Below are 25,413 nucleotides of genomic sequence, written 5' to 3'. Positions count from 1 at the left end.
TCCAGCTGCTTTTCCCTTGTTTTCTTGACAATCTGTCTTTATTTTAGTTGTAAATCCAGTTTGGTCCTGGGAGATGGTCTGTGTAACTTTCATTCACACTGCCGCAATTTTGGAATCTCCTAGCAGGCTAATTTTTAAGTTGATAATTTTGTATAGCCCTCAAATGATGTTGTAAATATCCAAATGGTCCTTGGCAGAAAAATGGTTCCCCACCTCTAGGTGAATCATGTGATTATAATCTAAAAATGTCATGAGTAAAACTCTTAGATACCTCGTGTGGGTTCTTTGCTTCCTAACTGCAAAGAAGTCTTATTCTGTTGAGAAGAAAAAGACCAAAACACATAAAATTCTTATGACACATTAAATAGTTGAGTAAGTGGTTCTTGTTGGGAGATAAGTTTTCATAGGTCTCTCACATTTCTGCCCATCATGAGGGAAGAGGCATTAAGTGCCTTTGTTCTAGACTACCCTTTCAAAGATGCTTGTGCAGTGTCTAGCCTTGGACTACAGAGATAGTTATGAAGAGAGGGAGAAGCAGTAGATCCAGAGGTAGGACATAAGCATGATATCCATAGTAGTCACTAAAAAGACCAAATTGTTAAAAAGGGAGTGCAGGGGGGAATATAGTAGAAATTCTCTTATCTGACATAATTAGGGCCATTTTCTGTTTAATTAAGAAAGCCAAAGTGTGGCTCATAAAAGATAAATTGTGCATCTATTAAACAGTATGTTTAAGCTATTATCCACATTTACTTTTATTTAACAATATTATGGAGGATTGAGGCCTTTAAGCATGACTCAAATTCTGGCTCTATTCATTTATGGCTCTGCAACCTTAGGTAAGTTATTTAATATTTTTGAAAATCAGTTTCAGTTAATTTATAAAATGAGTTGCTTTGAGAATATGTGTGTGTGTACATTTTATATGTATATATAAAATGAAAAATATCTGTATGTCTCAGTACTTACAAATAGGGAGTCTTCAATAAAGAATAGGTATCATTTTGATGACAATTACTAATACAGACCAGTGTATCTTAAATCTGAGTATGCACTAGAACCATCTGGAGAGCTTAAAGAGAGAGAAGGAGACACACACACACAGTGGATATGAGATTAAGTGATTAGAAATAATATCTGGGCTCTGTTTCAGAGCAGTTAAATTAAATCCTCAAGTGTGAGATCAATGTTAAAAATCTTTTAAACTCTCCCACAGGTCCTTCTAATGTGCCTTCAGGGTCAAGGACCACTGATGCAGACTCATGTATTAGCTAAGCCAAGGATGTATAAAAAAGTACAAAAGAGTATTATTTTACAGTTACTGATTTTACCTTCTGATTCAGTCATTCAAACTATGTTTCTCATGGTCCTCTGTTGGGCAGTTGGAGCAACTTACTTCTATTTGACTACTTATAAATTCGTCTACCTTCATCACTTAACTATTGCCTGGGGTTTTCTTATTCAACCACACTCATTTCTATTACTTTATTAAAGTTATAGTGAATTAGCACTGGCCGGTTTGGCTCAGCAGTTGGAGCGTTGGCCCGCGGACCAGAGAGTCCTGGGTTCGGTTCCCGCTAGGGGCACGTACAAAAAAAAAAGTTATTGTGAATTATATTAACATGCAGATAACACATATAAATATATATGTGCAGTTTAGCAAGTATAAAGCCATCAATCCTGCAACCACTCTCTGGATGCAGAACAGGATAGTACTAACATTGCCAGTGTCCCAGCTTCTCTTCATAATGGCAGTTCAACTGTTATCCCCTATAAGTAACTACCATATGGACTTTCATAGTAGTAATTTCTTTGATTGATTTTTTAATTTAAGTTTTACCACTTCTGTATATATTTCTGAAAAATATGGTTAGTGTTGCTTATTTTTGGATTTTATTTAAATGGAATGATACTATATGTATTATTTTGTGCCTCAGTTCTTTTGCTCAACATTAACTGGTAAGATTGAAAGTTAAAATTATTGTATATAGCTGTAGTTCATTTATTGCCTTACATTAGATCATATTCTGGTATATGAATAAGCCATCACTTATTTATGTAATCAATTTATTAATTTAAAAAAATGTTTTTTAACCTCACCCGAGGACATTTTTGCATTTTTTGTTCAGATAGAGTGGGAGGGAGAGAGAGGAAGAGAGAGAGAGAAACATCGGTATGAAAGGGACACATCGAAGGCTGCCTCTTGCACATATGACCCAACTAGGGCCGAGGACAAATTGCAACCAAGGTACATGCCCTTAGTGGGAACCAAACCTGGGTCTCTCTGGACCGCAGGTCGACGCTCTAACTGCTAAGCCAAACTGGCCAGGGCTATGTAATCAATTTATTAATAGTTATTTGCTTGTTTCTAATTTGGGGCTGCTGTGAACAAGCACTTCACAAGCACATTCCTCTAAAGCACTTAAGAGTAGAATTGCTGGGTGGTACATTATGCACATTTAAACTCTACTAGATAGCCCAGCTGGTGTGGCGCAGTGGTTGAGCATCGATCCATGTATTAAGAGGTCGCCAATTCTATTCCTATTCAGGGCACATGCCCAGGTTGTGGGCATGCAGGAGGGGGCCAGTTGATGTTCTTTCTCATTGATGTTTCTATCTCTCTCTCCCTCTCCCTTCCCCTTTCTAAAATCAATAAAGAAAAATTATTTAAACTCTACTAGATAATGTCATTTTCCCCCCAAAATTAGTCATGCCAGTTTATACTTCTATCAGTGATGTTTCATTTCTTCTGGAATCTAGTTTCAGTTTCTTTGGGTGGTAATTTCAAAAACTAACAGTGATTTAAAAAATTCTATACTGAATATTTTTGTGTCTTACATAGGAACATGAATGTAAATTGACTCATGAAATTCTAGAATTGATTGACAGAGAGGTTGACCTGATGATGAGAGGAGTCAAGAATGATAACCTTGAAGGGCTCAGAAAAAGAATTGCAACACTGTTTTTACATTATATCAAAACACCTCTGTTTAATCCAGAAGTTGCAAGACACCTTAAGGTACTCAATTTTTTTTCTGTATTTCTTTCTCAAAATTCTAAGATGTGCTATAGTAAATGGAAGTGTGTTCAAAGTTTGCTTTAACACTTCACTTGGGATCCATGTGGAAGACCATCTTATTGTGAAATTGCTTTAGAATAATTATTTCTTGTGTTGATGAATTAAACGTATTAATTTAACTTCTTCAGTGTCTGTATTTCCAACCTGGAGCTCTTCCCTAATCTCTGAACCAAATTGCCAATTAAATTTTGCACTGTGTTGAATGTATCAGTGTCTCTCACACTTCATGCTTTTGTACGAACTGTTGCTTCCCCCTGGAATGCCATCTCCCTCCTTCACCCAGCCAACTCTTACTCATTTTTAAGACTCAATTCACCTGTTCCCTCCTTCATGAGGCCTCAGAGATCCTGTATCTTGAGATTCTACATGCACCTGGTTTGTGTTTCCTTAGAATACTTATCATGTAGTTATAATTATTACTGGATATATCATGTAGCTATCCTGAGAGAACTTCAAATGTAACATGTATTCGAATTAAACAGCTTTCTCCAACTCCAACATGTTTAGGCTTCAATAAGGCTCTTGCTCTCTGAAGCTAAGATATGTGCCTTATTGCCTTCTCACTGTACCAAACTATTTAAAATACTTTTAGTAAAGTCTGGAGGGGTTGTTTACTAAAGAATTCTGATAGTGTTTATGCCAGTCATTATGTTTAGAGTTATAATTTACTTAAGAAGCTGATTGAACATCTGTTGTGTTTTTTGACAAGAAAAAGTCTTAATATTAGGTCAAAACTTTTATAAAAATGAAAATTGTTTAATGTTTTTGAGTTTTTAATGAATTTTTAAAACTTTCTTATATTGGAAGAGACTATTAAAATATAACAAAAGTCCAAGAGAAAAGTTTCCCATTTTATTATTTTTTATTCAATGTTTCATTTGTCCATGCTAACCTCTAGCCTTTTCTGTAGACTTATTCAGTTTTTACATGTTTGTGGTAATATAATAGAATTTTATATTCTACACATTCATATAACTTTATACCATTTCGTTCACTTTGTAAGCTACTTTTGGTAAAATTCAGTCTTCTTGGTGAGTTTTGACAAACTCAGAGAATCATGTAATCAATAGCACAGTCAAGATTTTAAAAGTCTTATTATCTTCCCAAATTCCCTAACACTGCTACCTTGTAGTCACCCTTTCCTCGGCCCTCTAACCTTTAGTAAACACTGATCTGCATTTTATATATATATAGTTTTACCTAACCCAGAATGTCATATAAGTGCAATCATTCTATATATAGTCTTTTGAGATTGACTTTCTTTATTTAGCATGATACATTTGAGATTCACCAATGTTTCTGAGTATATCAGTAGTTTGTATATATTTTTTTAATCCTCACTCCAGGATATTTTTCCATTTATCTTCAGATAAAGTGGGAGGGAGGAAGGGACGAAGGAGAGAGAGAGAGAGAGAGAGAGAGAGAGAGAGAGAGAGAGAGAGAGAGAGAGAGAGAAACATTGATGTGAAAGAGACACATTGACTGGCTGCCTCCCACACAACCCTGACCAGGGCAGGGGACCACAGCAACAAAGGTACATGCCTTTGATTGGAATCAAACCTGTGACTCATTGGTCTGTAGGCTGATGCTCTAACCGCTGAACCAAACCTGCCAGGGCAGTAGTTTGTATTTTTATTGTCTGGATGTGCCAGAGTTTATCCATTCACAGTTGTAGAACGTTGAGTTGTTTAGAATTTTGTAGTTTTGTGAATAAAGTCACTACAAAGACTTAATTGAGTTTTTGTGTATATTGATTGTTTGGGGTTAAATACCTAGGAAGTGGGATTTTTGAATCATGTTAAATGAATATTTACCTTTATAAGACACTACCAAACTTTTTTCCTAAGCTGGCTGTATCATATTGTATTCCCATCTGTAATGTATGAGAGTTCCAGTTGCTCTGCCTCCTGTTACTACTTCGTATTTTCAGGTTTTATTTTAATTTTGCAATTCTAATAGGATACTATTATATTTTACTCTCCATTTTTCTAATGACTAATAAACATATTCGCACTCACTTTCCTGCCATGCATATATCTTTTTGGTGAACTCTTTGCATTTATCCTGTGCTACCACCCCCACCTTTTTTTTTTTTAGTTGGGCTATTTATTTACTCATTATTCAATTTTTGAGAATACTTTATATATTTCACATACAAGCCCTTTGTAAGATACATGATTTGCAAATAGTTCCTCGTAGTTTGTGGTTTGGTTTTCATTATCTTTTATTTAATTTTTGCAATTTTTATTAATTTATTTTTGTTACAGATGTTTCTCCCTTTTCCCCCCTAGGCACCCTCCTCTCCATCCCACACCCCCACCCACATTGTCTATGTCCATTGGTTACACATACGTCATATAAATTCTTTGGTTTATCTCATCCTTCCCTCTCAACCCCCTCCTCTGAGGTTTGTCAGTCTGAACCATACTCCTTTCTATGTCTCCAAGTCTATTTTGTTCATCAGCTTATTTTGTTCATTATATTCCACAGATAAGTAAAATCATATGGTATTTGTCTTTCTCTGATTGGCTTATTTTGTTTAACATAATACACTCCAGGTCCCCCCATGTCATCTCAAAGGATACGAGATCTTTCTTTCTCACAGCTGCATAGTACTCCATTGTGTATATGTACCACAGCTTTTCAATCCACTCATCTATTGATGGACACTTGGGCTGTTTCCAGATCTTAGCAATTGTAAATAGTGCTGCTATGAACATAGGGGTACACATATTCTTTCTGATTGGTGTTTCAGGCTTCTTAGGATATATTTCTAGAAGTGGGATCATTGGATCAAATGTCAGTTCAATTCTTAATTTTTTGAGGAAACACCATATTGTTTTCCATAGTGGCTGCACCGGTCTGCATTCCCACCAGCAGTGTACTAGAGTCCCCCTTTCTCCACACCCTCTCCAGCACTTGTTATTTGATGATTTGTTGATGGCAGCCATTCTAGCAGGTTTATTTTAATTTGCATCTCTCTGATGATTAGTGATGTTGAGCATTTTTTCATATATCTCTTGGCCACTTGTATGTCCTTTCTGGAGAGGTGTCTATTTAGGTCCTCTGCCTATTTTTTAATTGGGTTCTTTATGTTCCTTTTGTTGAGTTGTATGAGTACTCTATATATTTTGGAAATTAACCCCTTATCTGATGTATCATTGGCAATTATGTTCTCCCATAGAGTGGGTTGCCCTTCCATTTTGATGCTTGTTTATTTTTTACTGTGCAGAACTTTTTAGTTTGATGTAGTCCCATGTGTTTATTTTTTTTCCTTTTTTCTCTTACCTTAGGCGTTGTATCACTGAAAATTCTGCTGTGTGTTATGTCTGAAATTTTGTTACCTGCATTTCCTTCTAGAATTTTTATGGATTCACGAGTCACATTTAAGTCTTTTATCCATTTTGAGTTTATCTTGTGTATGGTGTAAGTTGGTGGTCTAGTTTCATTTTTCTGCATGTAGCTGTCCAATTTTTCCAACACCATTTATTAAGGAGGCTGTCGTTACTCTATTGTATTCTCGTGCCAACCTTGTCAAATATTAATTGAGCATAATGTCTTGGATCAATTTCCGGGTTCTCTGGCTTTTTCTTGTGCCAGTACCAGGATGTTTTGATTACAGTGGCTTTGTAGTAAAACCTGATATCTGGTATTGTGATTCCTCCTACTTTGTTCTTCTTTTTCAAGATTGCTGTGGTTATTTGGGGTTCTTTTTGGTCCCAGATAAACTCTTGAAGTATTTATTCTAGTTCTGTGAAATATATCATTGGTATTTTGATGGGGATTGCATTGAATCTATAGATTGCTTTGGGTAGTATGGACATTTTAATGATATTAATTCTTCCAATCCATAAACAAGGTTTATGCTTCCACTTTTTAATATCTTCCTCTATTTCTTTTTTCAATATCCTGTAGTTTTCTGCAAACAGGTCTTTTACTTCTTTGGGTAAGTTTATTCCTAGGTATCTTAATTTTTTTGCCACCATGGTAAATGGGATTTTTTTTTAGTTTTTCTTTCTGTGAGATCATTACTGGTTTATAAGAATGCCATTGATTTCTTGATTTTAATTTTGTATCCTGCTGCCTTGCCCAATTCATTTATTAAGTCTGGTAGATTTTTGATGGAGTCTTTGGGGTTTTCTATGTATAGTATCATGTCATCTGCGAATAATGACAGTTTCACTTTCTCCTTTCCAGTATGGATCCCTTTTATTTTTTCTTCCTGTCTGATGGCTGTGGCTAAGACTTCCAGTACTATGTTAAATAAGAGTGGCGAAAGTGGGCATCCCTGTCTTGTTCCTATTCTTAAGGGAAATGCTTTTAATTTTTGCCCATTGAGTATGATGTTGGCTGTAGGTTTTTCATATATGACCTTTATTATGTCAAAATATGATGCCTCTATTTCCACATTGCTGAGCATTTTCATCAGAAATGGGTGCTGGATTTTGTTGAATGCTTTGTCAGCATCTATTGATATGATCACATGGTTTTTATCTTTCATTTTGTTTATGTGGTGTATCACATTTATTGATTTGCGAATATTGTACCAGCCTTGCATCCCTGGGGTGAATCCCACTTGGTCATGGTGAATAATTTTTTAATATATTGCTGGATCTTATTTGCTAATATTTTGTTCAGGATTTTGGCATCTATGTTTATCACGGTTATTGGCCTGTACTTTTCTTTCTTTGTAGTGTCTTTATCTAGTTTTGGAATTAGAATTATGCTGGCCTCACAAAACGAGTTTGGAAGTCTTCCTTTTTGAATGTTTAGGAATAGTTTGAAGAGAATGGGTGTTAGTTCTTCTTCGATGTTTGGTAAAACTCCCCAGTGAAGCTGTCCAGGCTCAGGCTTTTGTTTGCTGGGAGAGTCTTGATTACATCTTCAGTTTTTTTAGTTGTCATTGGTCTGTTCAAGTTTTCTGTCTCTTCCCTTTTCAGTTTTGGGTGACTGTGTGTTTCTAGAAATTTGTCCATTTTGCCTAGATTGTCGAATTTGTTGCCATATAATTGTTGATAGTAGTTGTTAACGATCTTTTGTATTTCTGTGGTGTCAGTTGTTACTTCTGTATCGTTTCTGATTTTGATTATTTGGATCATCTCTCTCTGTTTCTTGGTGAGTCTGACTCAGGGTTCATCAATCTTGTTTATCTTTTCAAAGATCCAGCTCTTTGTTTAATTGATCTTTGAATTGTTTTTTAGTCTCTATGTCATTTATTTCTGCTCTGATCTTTACTATTTCTTTTCTTCTACTTGCTCTGGGTTTTTCTTTCTTTCTTTCTTTCTTTTTTTCTTTTTTTTTGGTATATTATGTGATTAATTTTTATTTATTTATTTATTTATTTTTTTAAATCTTTATTGTTGGATGTAAAATGTGTTACAGATGTTCCACATTTTTCCCCCATTGACCCCCTCCTCCCCACTCCCGCCCCCCTCCCACCTTTTCCCACACTATTGTCTGTGTCCATTGGTTATGCAAATAAGTTCTTTGGTTTATTTCTTCCCACCCCCCCAACCCCTTTCCCTTTGAGGTTTGTCAGTCTAGCAATGAATTTGTGCTTCTTAATCCCTTCACCTTTTTCACCCATTCCCCAAACCCCCTTCCCAACTGGCAACCAACAAAGTGTTCTCTGTATCTATGAGAATGTTTCTGTTCTTCCTGTTCATTTTGTTTGTAGATTCCATTGTTGATAGATATGTACTCATTGCCATTTGTTTGTTCATACATTTTATCTTTTTCTTCAAAAAGACCCTTCATCATTTCATATAATAACGGTTTGGTAGTGATGAACTCCTTTAACTTTTTCTTGTCTGGGAAAGTTTTTATATGTCCATCGATTCTAAATGACAGCTTTGCAGGATAGAGTAATTTTGGATGTAGGTTCTTGGTTTTCATCACTCTGAATATTTCTTGCCACTCCCTTCTGGCCTGCAAAGTTTCTTTTGAGAAATCAGCTGACAGCCTAATGGGTACTCCCTTGTAGGTAACTAGCTGCCTTTCTCTTGCTGCTTTTAGGATTCTCTCTTTGTCTTGAACCTTTTACATTTTGATGATGATGTGTCTTGGTGTGGGCCTCTTGGGATTCATCTTATTTGGAACTCTCTGTGCTTCCTGGACTTGTATGTCTGTTTCCTTCACCAAGTTAGGAAAGTTTTCTGCCATTATTGCTTCAAACAGGTTTTCAATTTCTTGTTCTCGCTCTTCTCCTTCTGGCACCCCCAAGATGCGAATGTTGGCATGCTTGAAGTTGTCCCAGGGGCTCCTTACACTATCCTCATTTTTTTGGATTCTTTTTTCTTTTTGCTGTTCTGATTGGGGATTTTTTGCTTCCTTATATTCCAAATCGATGGTTTGCTCCTTGGATTTACATACTCTATTATTGAAGCTGTGTAAATTATTCTTTATTTCAGTTAATGCCTCCTTCAATTCTAACTGTGTATCCATGATTTCTAACTGGTCCTTTTTTATGCTCTTGAGGCCCTCCCTAAGTTCACTGAAGTTCTCACTAAGTTCATTGAGCATCCTTATAAGCAGTATTTTGAACTCAGTGTCTGTTAGGTTGCTTATCTCCCTTTCGCTTAGTTCTTTTATTGGGGTGTTGTTCTGTTCTTTCATTTGGGACCTGTTTCTTTGTATCCTCATTTTGGCTGCCTTCCTGTGTTTGTTTCTGTGTATTACTTAATGAGAGGTATGGGGCTCGCTGAGACCAGATGCTGCTCGTTTGAAAGAATGTAGGAAAAACCTGAAGCAGGATCCAGGACAGGCCAATCCTATGGTTAAGCAAGTGGCAACAGCTTGGGTGGGCTTGAAAGTTGTGTGGGGCAGGGCGGGGCCTCAGGGAGTCAGCAGGGCGGGGCTACCAGTGTGAGCCAGGTTGCTGGAGTCCCAGATATAGCTTTTGTCTGCCACTCCTGGGAAGGGCTCACCAAAGGAACAAAGGCCTCTTACAGCACGTTTGTCCCCGAGGAAGCCCCCTCTTCAGCCCTCGCTCCAGTGCCAAACAGCTCAGTTCTTCCCTGTATGGCTCTGGTGCCCCTCGAGCTGCCTCCCCTCCGAGCTCAGAGGGAGAGAGTTCGATAAGTCCGTGTGCAGGCTCTTTAGGGAGCTGCCTGGGGCTCCAGCCGCCTCTCTGAGCCTCAGTTTCTGCTGGTTTTTCCAGCCAGAAGTTATGGGGACTTCTCTTCCTGGCACTGGAACCCTGAGCGGGGCACCTGGTGTGGGACGGGGACCCCTCAGTCCTCAGGAAGGACCTTCCCAGCCGCGGGAGCCTCCTGATTTTTATCCGCCACACGTGGGTGTGGGACCAAGCCGCCGCGCCGCCGCCCCTCCTACCAGTCTGGATGTGGCTGCTGATTTAATTTCGTAGTTGTAGGACTTCCATTCAGCTTGATTTCAGGCGGTTTTGAATGATGGTTGTTCTGTAGTTTAGTTGTCACTTTGATGTGGTTGTGGGAGGACGCGATACTGCGTTTACCTACCCGCCATCTTGACCGGAAGTCTGAATTTATACATTTTTAAAATGGATCATACTTTTTGTGTTTGTTTTTTCCTTAATAAATATTTTTAGATGAATTAATATTGTGGAAATGTCCATAACACCCAAATTTACCTACAGATTTAGTGCAATCCCTATCTAAATTTCAAAGGCATTTTTTCACAGAAAAGATCCTTAGCCCAAACAATCTTGAGAAAAAAAAACAATGTTGGAGGCATCATGCTTTCTGAATTCAAACTGTATTTCAAAGCTATGATGATTCAAGTAGTATGGTGTTGCCTTAAAAAGAGACATATGTATCAATGGAACAGACTAGAGAGCCTGGAATAAACCCACACATATAAAGTCACCTAATATTTCACAAAGTAGCCAATAACACACAATGGAGAAAGGATAGTGTCTTTAATAAATGATGATGAGACAACTAGGTAATCACATGCTTAAAAAAAATGAAATTAGACCCTTATCTCACACCACATACAAAAATCAACTCACAATGGATTAATAACTTAAATATAGGACCTGAAACTGTAAATCTACCAAAAGGAAACAGGGAAGATGTTTTTTTGACAAAAGTTTGACAATGATTTTTTAGTCGTGGCACCAAAAGCAAGGGCAACAAAAGCAAAATTAGATAAATGAGATTGCATCATACTAAAAAGCATAGCAAAAGAAACAATCAAAATGAAAGGCATCCTACAAAATGGGAAAAAATATTTGCAAATCATTAATACCCTGCCCCCCCCCCCCCCCGCCCTGGAAGGGATATCTTACAACTCAATAGCAAAACAACTTTAACCCACTTTAAAAATGAGCAAAGGATTTTAAAATAAATTTTCCCAAAGAATAGAGAAATGGCCAATATGCACGTGAAAAGTGCTCAATCATCAGGGAAATGCAAATCAAAACTGCAGAGAGATAAAAACAAAAGATAAGTGATGACAAGGTTGTAGAGAAAAGGGAATTATTGTGTACTGTTGGTGGACATGTAAATTGGTACAGCCATATGGAAAACAGTATGGAGTTTCCTCAAATAAAATTATTACTAACATATGATACAGAGTTTCAAATTTTGAAAATTGAGCATTTAGCCAATCCAAATTTATTGTTAAGATAAATTAGTAAGAACACTTGGTTTAGTGGACTTTTATTTATGTTAATCTATCTGTTGCCTCTAAGATTAATTAATGTAACATGACACCAAAAATCTAAATTCTTCTTAAAATAAGTGCCACAGCACTTGGATGGTTTTCTTACTATTTTGAAACAAAAAATCTTTACCTACTGATTTTTATTTTCAGTCAATTAATTTTCTATGTGATTTTACTGCATATATCTAAGGGTTAATGAATGATACAGATTTTTAATATTTTGTCAGGGTAAATGAATACTGCTTGAAGTTTAAATTTTGTATAGAACAGGGTTAAAGGGAATGTATGACTTTAAAAATTAACCAACTTTTTATCTCATTCTAAGATGTTAGCCCTCAATGCTTCTGTTGGATAAAATTTGGCCTGTATATATTTTTACTATTTAGGTTCCTCAAGACCCATTGAAATTTTATAAGAAGATTTACTTTTGCCACTGTTGCCAGCTCTATTTGCCATCTACAGAGTTTGCTATATCATCCACCTCACACCGCATATACCGATGTCGTAACTGCATTAACCTTGACAACGAGACTCGACAACGAGAATCATTTTTGAAGTACAAATGTTTACTTCAGCGGCTCTACTATTCAGAAGCTGATTATGAAGATGACTCTACAATTGCTTTCCTGATGCAGGTATTATCAGTGGGAGTTGCCAATCATGGATGAAATTTTACAGAAAAGATTCCTGCTTTCGCATCCACACTTTTTAAAAAAAATGGATTTCTCCCCTATGCCTATACTTAGTGAAGCTTGCTCTTCTGGCAATTCTAAGTTTACATATGCAGACTTTTTTGTTTGTTTGTTTAATTTTTTTTCCTTTATTGATTTTAGAGGGAGAGGAAGTGAGAAGGAGAGAGAGAAACATCGATGAGAGAGAACATCAATTGGCTGCCTCCTGCATGCCCCCCACTGGGGACTGGGCCCATAACCTGGGCATGTGCCCTGACCAGGAATCGAACGCGTGACCTCTTGGTGCATGGGTTGATGCTCAATCACTGAGCTACACTGGTCGGACTATATGTAGACTTTTTGTTTCAAGAGTTTTAGCTAATATGGTTTAAATAAAAAATGTTTTTAAACAGTTATTTCATTTCCCCTTCCTCTTTTTTTAAATTAAAATAAAAAGTCTTTTTTAATAACACTAAACATATTGCTTTTTAAAAAATTAATTTTATCATTTGTAAAATTGGAATAAAATGAGGTAACCCTGAGGATAAGAAGGTATTTTTTAATACATTTTGAAAAGTACTTAATACTATATAAATGTAAGGTATAATGAGCATACTGGAAGAAGAATATAAGCTTACTCTGGGTCAAAGATGCAGTCATGAATGTGAGGCTGATAACATAATTTGTTCAGAATGCACAGATACTTGGTGAAAAATAAGGAGCAACGTGCCACTGACAACCTCACCAATAGTATTTCTCTTTGAAAAAATATATTCAATATAACAATTATTTTCTTAAGTAATATAATAATCTTAAATAACTTTTATGTTTATCAGAAAACATTTTTCAAACTTATTTTGACATGCAGCTGCAAGATATTCAGTACCTGACGGAGAACATCTGGGCGTCCCAGTCAGCACTCAGTGCCTGTAATGACCTCAATGATCTGGTCATGGTCAGGTGGGACAAGTCCTTGGAGTGGTCCCCCTGGAACTGCATTCTTCTTACCAAAAATGAAGGCGCTGCTCATCTCAAGCTAACAAGTATTGAAGAGGTAAGAAATGGGGGATATTAATGTAACCATTGGAGTTATTAGAGATAACTTGACTGCAGTAAAACATTCCATGCATGATTTAAATATTTCCATTGAATTAAGAAACAGAGAACCCATGGATAACAGTAACAAAATGTGTGGATGGTACGTATGACAGATTAAAATTGAAAAGAAACTAAGGCACATAAAAGGTGAGAATAAAAGATCTATCTGAAGGTCTGTGCAAGTACTCAAACATGATACTGCTCCCATCTAATAATAGCACGTTCAAGCATATTAGTTCTATAGTAAGTTCCACAAGGACAGAGATTTTGTTTAGCTGATTTGTGTCTATATTCTCTAATACCTGCAGTAGTGCCTGTCATAGATTAGGAGTTTAATAAGTATTTGTTGAATGAATAAATGAATATTACCACTAGATAGGTATTATAGAATTTTAAATCTGTCCTTTGATTAATCATCCCAAGTCTACCTAAAAGCACACTAAATTCTCAAGTAAGTGTTGTTTATTATTTGTGCTCTAAATGGAAATCATACTCATGGGGTATAGTGTTAAGGATCCATTTTTTGTTTGTTTGTTTGTTTGTTTGCTTCGAACTAACTAGGAGTGGGGAAAGCACTTTATAAATTAAATATCATTTAATTTCAGTAACTTACAAGATGTGTCTCTAAAGCATTTTGATGAATGCAGTTGAGGAGTCCCTGATGAATTCCAGGAAGCTCCATTTACACTAAGCAAGCCTAGGATTCCTACTGCTGATGCTGACTCTCTGCCTTCTGTTGATTAAACTGATGTATTTAATTCTATGTAAGATATCAGCTAAGAGAAAATAAAGGAATGACTTCAAATATAACAGTCACTTGAATAGTGCTACTCCATGCCTGTATTTTTATTAGGGAGAGGGAAGGTATAAAGAGAAACTAGTTATATTTTTAGCTTTTTTGGAGTAATTCTCCAGTAGAAGCCAGGCTAAAATAAATTTTACTTTAGGTATTGAAAGAAAGAGCAGCAAGAAATTGAAACTGTGTTATATATTATATTTAGTAAAGTAAGCTGCCTCATAAATATTTAATCACTGCAAGTAGTATTTTGCCAATACTAGCAAAAACATTTAATCTAGCACCCATAGTGGAATTGAAGTTCATTTCTAATGCTGATATTCCATTGCTTCTTCAATTAATCCATACAACTCCCTTTGTGTATTTAATCAAATTATTACAGTATCAGAGTAAATGTTTTATCCACATTCAGGATGCTGAGCTTATTGAATTTCTGTAAATAGAACTAAGGTTCTCAACCAGACAAAATTGGAAAAAAAATTGCCTTCTTTATGGTTTTGGGCTGGTGTAATCTTTTAAGGTATTAATATTCAGCCTGATTTAATCTTTTAAGTTTTAATATTCAACCTAGTTAAAGAATAATTTATCTTGCAGCAGGTTAAAGCATTTCCAGAATTTCCTTAATGCACTGATATTTGCTTTCTCAGTAAATTAAAAAATACTCATAAATTAAAATAATCTTGACTCCCTGTAATCATGACACAAGGTTTAGGAAAAGCATGGAAAAAGACTTCCGTTCTCTCAACTGTAAAGGACTCAGCTCTATTTCTCACGGTATGCACAGTGGCCAAAGCAGGAACAGCAGTGGTTTTAAAGTCAGCAGACCTGACCCAGTATTTCCCTGTTCCCATCACTACCAACATGAATGCTTTTAAGGCCTCCCCCCTTTGCTTCATATATTTTTATAAAGATTACCTAGAAACACGGAATCAGTACAGAGGATCAGAGCAGCCCTGGCTTTGAATTCTGGCTCTGTCACTAACGAGCTGGGAGTTGTGCAAGGTTGTTCATGTTTTGGTGCTCTGGCTTTCTCATGATGAAAAGGGAATGATATACAAGGGTAATGGCAGATATTGGCTTTCTTTTTATATTACTCTTTAAGAGTTGCTTATTATTTCTTTAATTCTATGTCCCATAATATGATTATTTCATCTTTAAGGATTACTTTTTGGGTCTATAAAGGCACCTTGAAAACCTATTAATCCTGTATATGTATAATTTCATGCTGCATAACAAAAATTTCTTAATTTTTCTTGAATAAATATGGACTAAGAAGTGATGGGACAAAGTTAGATTAATGTAAAGGATGACTGTTTTGACCTCTTAAATTAGTCTGTGGAGAGGAAACTTTAAAACAAGCCCAGGAAACTCCTACCTAGTACTTCCTGCAAGAATATCATATTCTTTGGCTCCTGTTCTCCAGGGCTTTCTTTATTTTTGATTGACACTGTGGAGGGACCTTTAGTGAGGGGATGTCTTACTCTCAGAAAACCAGTTTTAGGAGAAGGTACAGGTACTAGTCATTGTTTGGTTGAAAAGAAACAGTTAATTAATATTAATTAAAAGAATAGTGGTGTCTATTACTTCAATCAGAATTTAGTTTTGAATTTTTAGATACTGTGCTAAATGCTTAGAGAAACACAATTCTTCATTGTTTGAGTTGCATTTCAGTTCAGCTGCCAATAATAGACTAAGCAGTTATAATGGTGTAATCAGATGTGGGATTAGTTTTCTTATGTAACAGGAAGTACAGAAGTTGGCAGTCTGGGGCTGGTTTGGTGGTTCTGCTATGCTCTCACAAACCCAGGTCCTCCAGGTTTTCCTCAGCCACTGTAACCTGTAGCTTTCATTTTCATGCCTGTGAACTCTTAGAGATAAAATAGCTACTTCATCTCCTGCATTATATCTACTTCCCAGTTATGGCAAAAGCCTAAAATGTGCTTGACAAATGAACCTTTCTACTCTTAAAAAGCTTTCCTGTAAGCACTATCCAATGGCTTTCATTATATGTATTTGTATAATGGCCAGAAACTTGTCACATGGCCACCTAGCAAGAATAAATGCTAGGAAAGCTGAGCATGTCACAAAATCAGGTCACTGTACAAAACCAGGCCTCTAAATACAAATGGAACAGAGATGCCATTCCTTGTTCTGGAGCCTGTAGTCTGCCACTCTCATTAGGAAACAGGCCATCCGCCCTGGCTGGTTTGGCTCAGGACTTAAGAGTGTTGGCCCGTGGACCAGAGAGTCGCAGGTTTGATGCCAGTCAAGGGCATGTGCCTCGGTTGCTGTTGGGTCCCCAGCCCTGATTGGGGTTATGAGGGAGGCAGCCAATCGACGTGTCTCTCTAATATCGATGTTTTTCTCTTTCTCTCCTACTCTATCTGAAGATAAATGGAAGTGTTTTAGGGTGCAGATCAAAAAGAACAAAAATAGATCATCTTACAGTCATGTGGCAATGCTACATAACAGAGAAAGTTTGAAGTGCTATTGTAGCTCTGGAGAGATAAGAAGCCTAATGATTAAGAACAAATAAAAAAGGAAAAGCTCAAAGATTTGATAGGGCAGAACGCTGTTTTCTGTTTAGAAGCCAGGAGAGCGCAGGGATTCAAAGGGGGGAATCTGAGGCAGAAAAAGGGGTGACCAAAGAGAAGTTCACATTGTCATAACACCAGTGTGACCTTTATTTTGAACTCTGGAGATATGGGAAGGACCAAGCTTAGGAAAAAAAATCCAAGTAGGTAATTGTATCAATGTTGAAAGCAACCTAAGGTGAGAACGAAGGTGACATAAGTGCATTTATTAAAAATATCTGTTAAGTGTTTGCCTTCGGGAGCTGAGAGACACAGCTAGGAAAAAGACCCAGTCTGGGCCTTCACATTTCTTTATCATGGAGAGACTCTCAAGAAAACAGTGAAATTCAAGGCAAAATGATCTGCATATTGCAATTAGAATACATAAAAGTGTTTGCAAGTAGAGGCAGGAGGGATATGTTTGGACTCAGAGATCAGGAGGCATGTGGGTTAAAGCATCAAAGGAGCTGAGCCCTGAAAGATGATAGACACAGTGGGGAAAAGTGTATCCTGGGCTGAAAGAACTGATAAGCAAAGGCACTGAGGCATGAAAGTGTTTTTACTTGGAAAAATGTATCTGTGACATTTAATATAATTTGTTTTTTTTTTCTTTTCAGGGATATGAACACCTGTTTATTCACAAGATCAAACACAAACATATCCTGGCTAAGAACTATTTTTCTCAAATTCCAGTCCTGGCTTCATTTATATATGATGATGCTGAAATAGATGAGATTAGAAAGAAATATGAACCAGAAACAGGACCTAAGATTATAGAATCCCAGAGTCCGAATCCTTAGAAGACCCAGGAGTATTTGTTTGATGATCAGCGTTTTTGTTCATTGCTAATCAAGTAAAACAGAGGTCACACAATATGAAAACAGAATTTGTTAAATTGATCTTACTGGGTTTTCATAGTATCATAAATTGTATAAAGAGAAAACATTGCTATATACATGTTTTATTGTTAGACAATTAATGTTGAATTGGAATATAATTTTGTTACTAAAATTAATATTTTAAAGTAAAGAGAACATTTTACATATTTTTGCATTAAAAGTTTCAAAAATTTCAGGTGCATTATAGTTAAAAGGAATAGAGAAAAGCTAGGCTTAACTTTCAACCCATTTATTTTAGATAATATGTAGTTATAGAAGAATAATCAGTATTTGGGTGGGAGAAAACATTATAGAATTGCCTTTCTTGAAAATCTTTATAGGTAATATAAAATACACTATATTTTAATATAGGGATTTTAATTTTCACTTTTTATCTTTACTTTTACCTTCCATCTTTCTTAAAATTCCAATAAAACAAATGAAACTATTTATAAACTAACACGCAAAAGGTGCATTCCGTTTTGGAAAACAGGGTAAACAGTGGAGCTGTCTTTATCATATGGGAGAAAAACTCCTTGTGGGGCAATAATGCAAACTCTGTAGGAAGAATAAACTTGATTTAAAAAACGAAACAAAACTATAACAATCCCTTTCTCCAATAAACCAAAGGAATAACCTTGACCATATACATGCCAAGGACCTACGATGATGAACAAGGGTTTATGAGTTAGTCATAACAGGAAATAGATGGCACATTCAAAATTCAAGGAGAGTTTATTTACAAAGGTACTTACAAAGTGGGGCAGTGTGTAGGGAAACTAAAGGAATAGAGTAGGAACCCAGGGCCAATATCAGATAAGGTTCTCCTACTCCTTGTCCCAGATGAACCTGAGGAGGGAGAGTTCTGGAAACCCAGAAAGAGAATGTAAAGAAGATAATTGAAAAGATCAGTGACAAAAATTCAAGGGAAGAGTTAGCCCTAGGTCATCTCATGAACTAGAGAAATAAATACTCTGATTTCACACTTCTCTCTTCCTCCAGTTTTCTGCTTGAGTTTTCCATTGACAGAAACCCCACCCCACCACAAAAAAAAGCAGAAGGAATAGAAGTCTTTTGACGTAATGTATACAGCTTCGGGATAAAGAGCAGAGTATGTAGTGGGGAGAATGGATTCGGATGGCTAAACAGAAGATAATTGAGCTAGAGAGAAAAATAAAACGTGAAGATCTATAATTCCAGTAGTAATATTTCACACACATGCACCATAATTATGTATGTGTGTATTTAAGGTTAACAGCAAGGAATTACATATAAGAGAAAAACAAGATTTAAAATATCATAGTGCATAATTTAAATAGGTTACAATTCTCTAGCAAAGGATAGTTATTCTATATTGTATCAAAACAGTGGAATATGTACTGTGTACCTGATATATACCCCAAATAAATGACATATAAAGGTTAAAAAATATCAGTTATATGCAAACAGACAACAGAAAAATAATGGCAATAATATCAAGGATGAAACTGGGAAGAAAAATAGCAGAGCAAAGGGAATTACTTTATCTTGATAAATTATAATTCACAATAAAATGAATAATCTATGTTAGGTACAAAAGCTGGTAAAAAAAAATCAGTTATGTTTCTGCATGTTTTTTGAGCAGAGGCACTAGATCTTGTTTGAGAATCATTTTCAAGGGTGTTTGTATAGCAAACAGTCTTGGAAGATATAGTGTTTACTATTCACTATAAAAGATTCCTGTCCTGTAATGCAACTCACTGTGGGCATGTATGACCTGGACTTTGTGTCATGCTGAAGAAATTAGGACAAGATGCTGATATTCTGACTGCTGATATTTCTGTGAACAATAAATTGTGCTTTATCTCCAACCCAGGAGTCTCATATCTTCTATCATCTATGAAATTGTAACAAGCTAACTCGCTAGCTTGCAATTAGCATAACATCCCAGACCCTTCACATTTCTTAACACAGATAACTTCAGAAGTGAAGAAAAGATGAATTAAGAGGTAGAAAATGCTGCTTCTCTTCTCCTTGCAGGAACACTGGGTGCTCGGGCACTGTTCACCACCCTCATGAAGTGAGGCAGGATTATGTAACATGCTTTGCCCAACTCAATGCAAGTCAAATTGTGTCATTTTGGGGCACTGAAGGAATAAATAATTCCAATTCTGTAGCTATTCTTCTAAGAAGGAATAGAAAAAATGTGAATACTCCATAACTCATGAGCCCAGCATATCCTTCATAGCAAAAGTTTGCAAGGATAGTGCAAGAAAAATAATGATAGGCCATTTTTACAATGAATATAGATGCAAAAATGCTAAATAAATATTAGCAAACCAACAAAAAATATATTGAAATGTAAAACAAATGGCTTTTGCTGGATAATCTTCATTTGCCTCTTTAGGTCTACGTTCCACCCTTACCCATCTCTGCTTTGTGCCCTTGGAGGGTGGCCTTTGTGCACTGCATCAGCGAGTACATAATGCCCTCCAGTAGCGATGGCCAGTGGAAAACATCAGAAGGAAATCTGAGGTCTGACAGAAAGTAAAAAATTGTGGTATTTATTTTCCCTGCTTCTCTGATCTGAGTCGGTCTGTTGCTGTCAGTGACGACATTCGTCTGCCTAAGACCACATCTCTGTAGGGCATCCTGCATCCTCTACAACTCTGAGTTCTGGGCTCCTTCCATCTCTTTACTTCAGCTTATGGGTAGTAATGCATTTCTTTTGTAGCTAGGTTTAAGGTGATTTACCTTTTTTTTTTTTTTTGTGGTATGTGCACCTAGCAGGAACCGAACCCCGGACTCTGGTCCACAGGCCAATGCTCAACCACTGAGCCAAACTGGCCAGGGCTGATTTACTTTTTAATTTTGATTTCTTTAAACAGTGACCTCTCCTTGTAAAAAGTCCTTTTACTAAATACTTCTCAAATTAGATAGTCTGTGTCACCAGGTTCCTCTTGGCCCTCGCCCCAGCAAATGGACTTAAAATGGCATCCTAGGCGTGAGCTGCTCATATATTTGAAGAGTATATGAATAATCTCCTATCAGAGGGACATGGGACACCGGTGGAATGCAGCATATGGCAACATCATGATTACTCAGAATATCCTGAGTGGTGGCATAGAATGGGGTGCATGTGGAGGAGAATAAGCATAGGGAGGTCAAGTGGCTCAGCCAGTCAGTTTGATGAAAAAGATTGTGGCACATGATGGTATTTTGTATCCTAGAAAGGGCGTATAAAGGAAAGGATAAATTGAAATCCCTGAATGATAAACACCAGGCCCAGACAGAAATTTAGAAAGCCTTTATGATGTCTCTAAAGAAAGTACTTATTTCCTGTATATATAGGACGCCGTGACTGAAGATTAAGTCTGGAGTCTGATTTGGAACTAAATAATGTAACCAGAGATAGATACAGTAACTATTAAGACATGAGTCTCTCAATTTGAGAGAAAGTCTATTTGTATGAGGGATATTTTATCTTGTTAGGTGGAAATCTAGGGAGTTCAAATATGGAGAGAGGGTTGCATAGAGGAGCTGAGCATACAGGAGGTCAGCTCCCCTAGGTCTTAGTGTTTTGCTTCTCAGTTCTAAATCCTCAGCTTCAAATCCTTCTTTGCATACTAAAGCTGGACTCTATACATATTTCTTCTTTGCCAGCTGGCACCATGTTAAGTATTTTTGGTGGAGGTAACTGGAGAGATGATGAAGTAAGGGACTTAGTTTTATGGTTCCCATGTGCTTTTTCATGCTTGTTCCTGTAGCATGTAGGGGGAGCAGTGAGCAGACCACCCGGTGGTACTGACCAGTGAGTTTTGCCAGAACCTCTCTGGGTGGCTGGAACATCCAGTAAATATTAACAAAACTGAAGTAAGTGGCTCCCAATGAATCTTGCCTGAAACTTGGTGGGTAACCTCCTGCTTGCCAAACCAGGTTTGCAGCACCACAGTAAGCTTGTCTGCCACATCTACGCCCTCTTCAACAAAGTCTGAATCTCAACCTCGGCTGGAACATTCATTCAGATTTGTTTCTTGGGTGATCTGCTTCCACCTTAGAGATGGACTACTTCCTACATCTGCTGTTCCTGTATTCTTCATACAGTTCTCCTAGTAGTAATATCTTGTTATCAGACAAGACTTGGTTATATTAAAATTTGCCTGTTTTTGTCTCCTGACTGGACCTTGACTGATACAATCAGGAATGTTCAGATTCCCTCTATAAAGTAAGACACTATTAGTTCACATTGTTTCTAACCCACACTGCTAAAGAAACAGACACACCGCTATATGCTGCTCTGACCCATTTATTGAGTAAACATTAAAGCTGCCAGTTTTTAGTGAAACAAAGGCACTTCAACCATATACATACTTTCCTTCCACTTGAGCCACTTGACTCAGCAGGCCCAAGAGTATTGGGAATATCTAGAGAAGAGAGATGTTCTATGGAGCCTCTATCACACTCCACTAGAGAGTAACACCACAGATGCTTTTGGTATTGGAGTAAGTGCTTGCTCTTTTCTACCAACAAATGTTCTCATCTTCTAGTAGAAAGTGAACACCTGCCAATGACCCTCCAAATGACCATGTCGCTAAAAGTGCCCATAGTGAACTGTGTTATCAGATTCACCCAGTTATAAAGTTGACCATACACGAACAGCATCTTCCACTGGAAAGTGGAAATGGTATACAGAATGCCCTAGAAGTAAACCAATTGAGGTAGATCAGAATCCCATGGTATATGCTCCTCCTGCTTTTCCACTCACCCACCAACAAACAACTATGGCCTCATGGAGGGTTCCCTATGATCACTTAAATAGAAGAAAAGAAATAAACTGATTTACAGAAGGATCCACACAACATGCTATCAATATAGTCTGGTTTAGAGAAGGGTCTACTATATGCTGGCCACAGTATAACAACTCCACTTGTGGCCATGAAAGTCACTGATACAGAATTCTCTCAGAGGAAAGAATTTCAGGTGGTACGTCTGGTCTTCCACTTTCTATGGAATGGGACATGGCTGGTGGTATAGGTCCTCAGAGATCCGTGAGCAGTGGCTAAAAGGCAAATCAACTGGAAAGACACAAAGTTTAATATTAGAGAATTTGTGGTGAGGACTTTTGGGGGAGATGTATATCTCATACATAGGCATGTCTTATGCACGTGTACTCCAGATGACATCCACTGCCCAGGATTCTGTCAATAACCAAGTGGACAAGGTCATTCCTCCTGGGTATTGGTGAGCATCTTTCACTAGCCTTTCTGGTACTTACTCAATGGGTTCATTTACAAAGTCTCTTTGACAGTATAGATAGACTATATCTATGTACTTAACAACAGGGATATTTCTCACTAAGGTTGATTTGGCTACCACAACAGCTGGGGTTCAATTTACCAACAGCAGAGGACAATAATAAGCCACAAGATAATAATATTCCCCAGGGAAATGAGCTGATCACCTGGTGGGTATTTGACTATGTTGGATTCTTTTTATCATTGAGAGAGCATTAATTTATCCTTAATAATACAGATCTTGAATATATACATGCATTTGACTTTCTTGCTTACAGTATTTCTGTCCACACAATCACTCATGGACCTAGAGAAAGCCTTACTCATCACTATGGTATTATGTATTATATTACCTTCAACCAAGAAACTCACTTTACAGAGGAGAAAGTGGATAATTGCTTCATTTTCACAGAATTTACGGCTCTTACCATGTCCCTATTACTCAGAAATATCTGGTTTGGTAAAACTCTGCAGGGTCAGTTATGGCACCATCTGGATGACAACATCCTGAGAGGTTAGAGCACTGTCCTACTGGATGCAGTATATGCCTTAAATCATTGGCTGATATGTGGTGTGTCCCCTTCACAGCCAGAATGCACAGGTTGGGAAACAATAGGTAGAGCCGGCTAATGGATGTTGCCAATTTTCCTATTTTAAAATTGCACAGGACAGGGAACAAAATGATGAAGCTGAATGTGACTCCTTTCATTATTATACCACATAACCTACATTAAAATATATATTACTTTTCATCCTTCGACCTTGGACTCAATGTATTTGTAGATCTTAATTTACCAGGGATAAATTCTTGCAGGGAGCATAGTAGTATTTCCACTGTATTGAAAGTTGAGATTAACAAATTCTTTAGAGAGCCCAAATGGCTAAGTGTCTCTTCCTAAGTGAACAGGTTATAATTTCTATTTTCCACAGGTTGAGGCAGAATATTTTTCACACATTTTGTTGTTGTGGTGGTTGTAAGATTATTTTATTCTCATTAGGTCTCACATGGAAAGTCATTGGCAACTCCAAATGCTATTCCAAGTAGTACACTATGATGCTCTATTAGATACAATACACCATATTGCTTTATGGGAATGCATCATTCCATAATGGGCATTATAAGACATCATTTTGGACTCTAAAAACCATTGCACATCATATTTTGTGGAACAGTAATATATATTTAAAAGTAAGACTTTTAGAGGGAGAACTGTAAAAGTTCATGAAAAAAAATAATGAACTGGATGCTCTTGGCTTGAGAAAACTGTGTATTCTGTTACGATGTATTCCAGTGATTTGCAACCAGTGTGCAATAATAGGTGCACTGGTGTGCTGCAAGAATTTTTTTTTTTTTTGGTACATGCCCTTAGTGGGAACTGAACCCAGGACTCTCTGGTCCACAGGCCAACGCTCCAACCGCTGAGCCAAACCGGCCAGGGTGGGCTGCAAGAAATTTTAGAAAAGGCAATACCTGACTGTTTAATCAGGGGCACTGATCTCTTTTCCCTTAGATTGTCAAATAAAAAAATGACAGCCAACACACCAATAGCCATCTGGTGTAAAGGAATAAAAATTATACCTTTTTTAAAACAAATAATTTGAGAGAAAGAGGGAGAGAGAGAGATAGAAACATCAATGAGAGAGAGAAATATCCATTTACTGCCTCCTGAATGCCCCCTACTGGGGATCAAGCCCACAACTTGGGCATGTGACCTGACCAGGAATCGAACCAGAGACCTCTTGGTGCATGAGACAATGCTCAACCAACTGAGCCACACAGTCTGGGCAAAATTATACCAATTTTTTTTTGTTAGATCAGCAAAAATGTAATATATATTTTGTTATGCCACAGAATTTTAGTAATTAGTTTATGTGTGCCATGAGATAAAAATGTTGAAAATCGCTGATATACACTATATATATATATATATATATATATATATATATATATATATCCATTATATCCAGTTAATTGATTTTGTGCCTACTGGATCTGTCCATTTCTGATAGAGGGAGTTTGAAGTCCTCAACTATAACAAAATAATCCTAATTCTCCTCTCCCATCCCTTTGCATTGCTGTCATTCATTTCACTTATACATAAACATATGTAAATGTATGTACACACACAAGCAAATACATTGTTGCTATAATTATTTTGAACAAACTATTATCTCTCAGATCGAGTAAGAATACTACTCCAGTAGATTGTGATTCTCTGTATTTGTCTGTCATTCTCTCCAGTATTCGGAGCAGAGGTCTGTCCTAGGTCTTCACTACTCCTATTGATCTAAGAAGAGTTGTTGATATTTCAGTTTGTTCAGCCTTTTATTTCTTAGGATGGAGTGGGGACTTCCAAGCTTTTTACATGTTGGACTGGTAACTAGAATTCCCTGAATGC

General features: G+C 36.9%; 1 protein-coding gene across 1 annotated transcript in view; it reads left to right on the top strand.

Moving 5' to 3' along the window:
* The window catches only part of IQUB (IQ motif and ubiquitin domain containing), a 94,331-nt gene extending 76,345 nt beyond the window's left edge, over positions 1-17,986 (top strand). The window contains exons 10-13 of the mRNA XM_036246909.1: positions 2,843-3,019; positions 12,112-12,360; positions 13,265-13,450; positions 17,481-17,986. Coding sequence (XP_036102802.1) covers positions 2,843-3,019; positions 12,112-12,360; positions 13,265-13,450; positions 17,481-17,663 — 795 coding nt within the window. The 3' untranslated portion in view covers positions 17,664-17,986. The remainder of the gene's footprint in view (positions 1-2,842; positions 3,020-12,111; positions 12,361-13,264; positions 13,451-17,480) is intronic.
* The last annotated feature ends 7,427 nt before the right edge of the window (positions 17,987-25,413 follow it).

Source organism: Molossus molossus, unplaced genomic scaffold (genome assembly GCF_014108415.1).
Source record: "Molossus molossus isolate mMolMol1 unplaced genomic scaffold, mMolMol1.p scaffold_m16_p_7, whole genome shotgun sequence".
Taxonomy (NCBI): Eukaryota; Metazoa; Chordata; class Mammalia; order Chiroptera; family Molossidae; genus Molossus; species Molossus molossus.
Note: the sequence above shows the minus strand (reverse complement) of the source record. Positions and strands in the feature narration are given on the sequence as shown.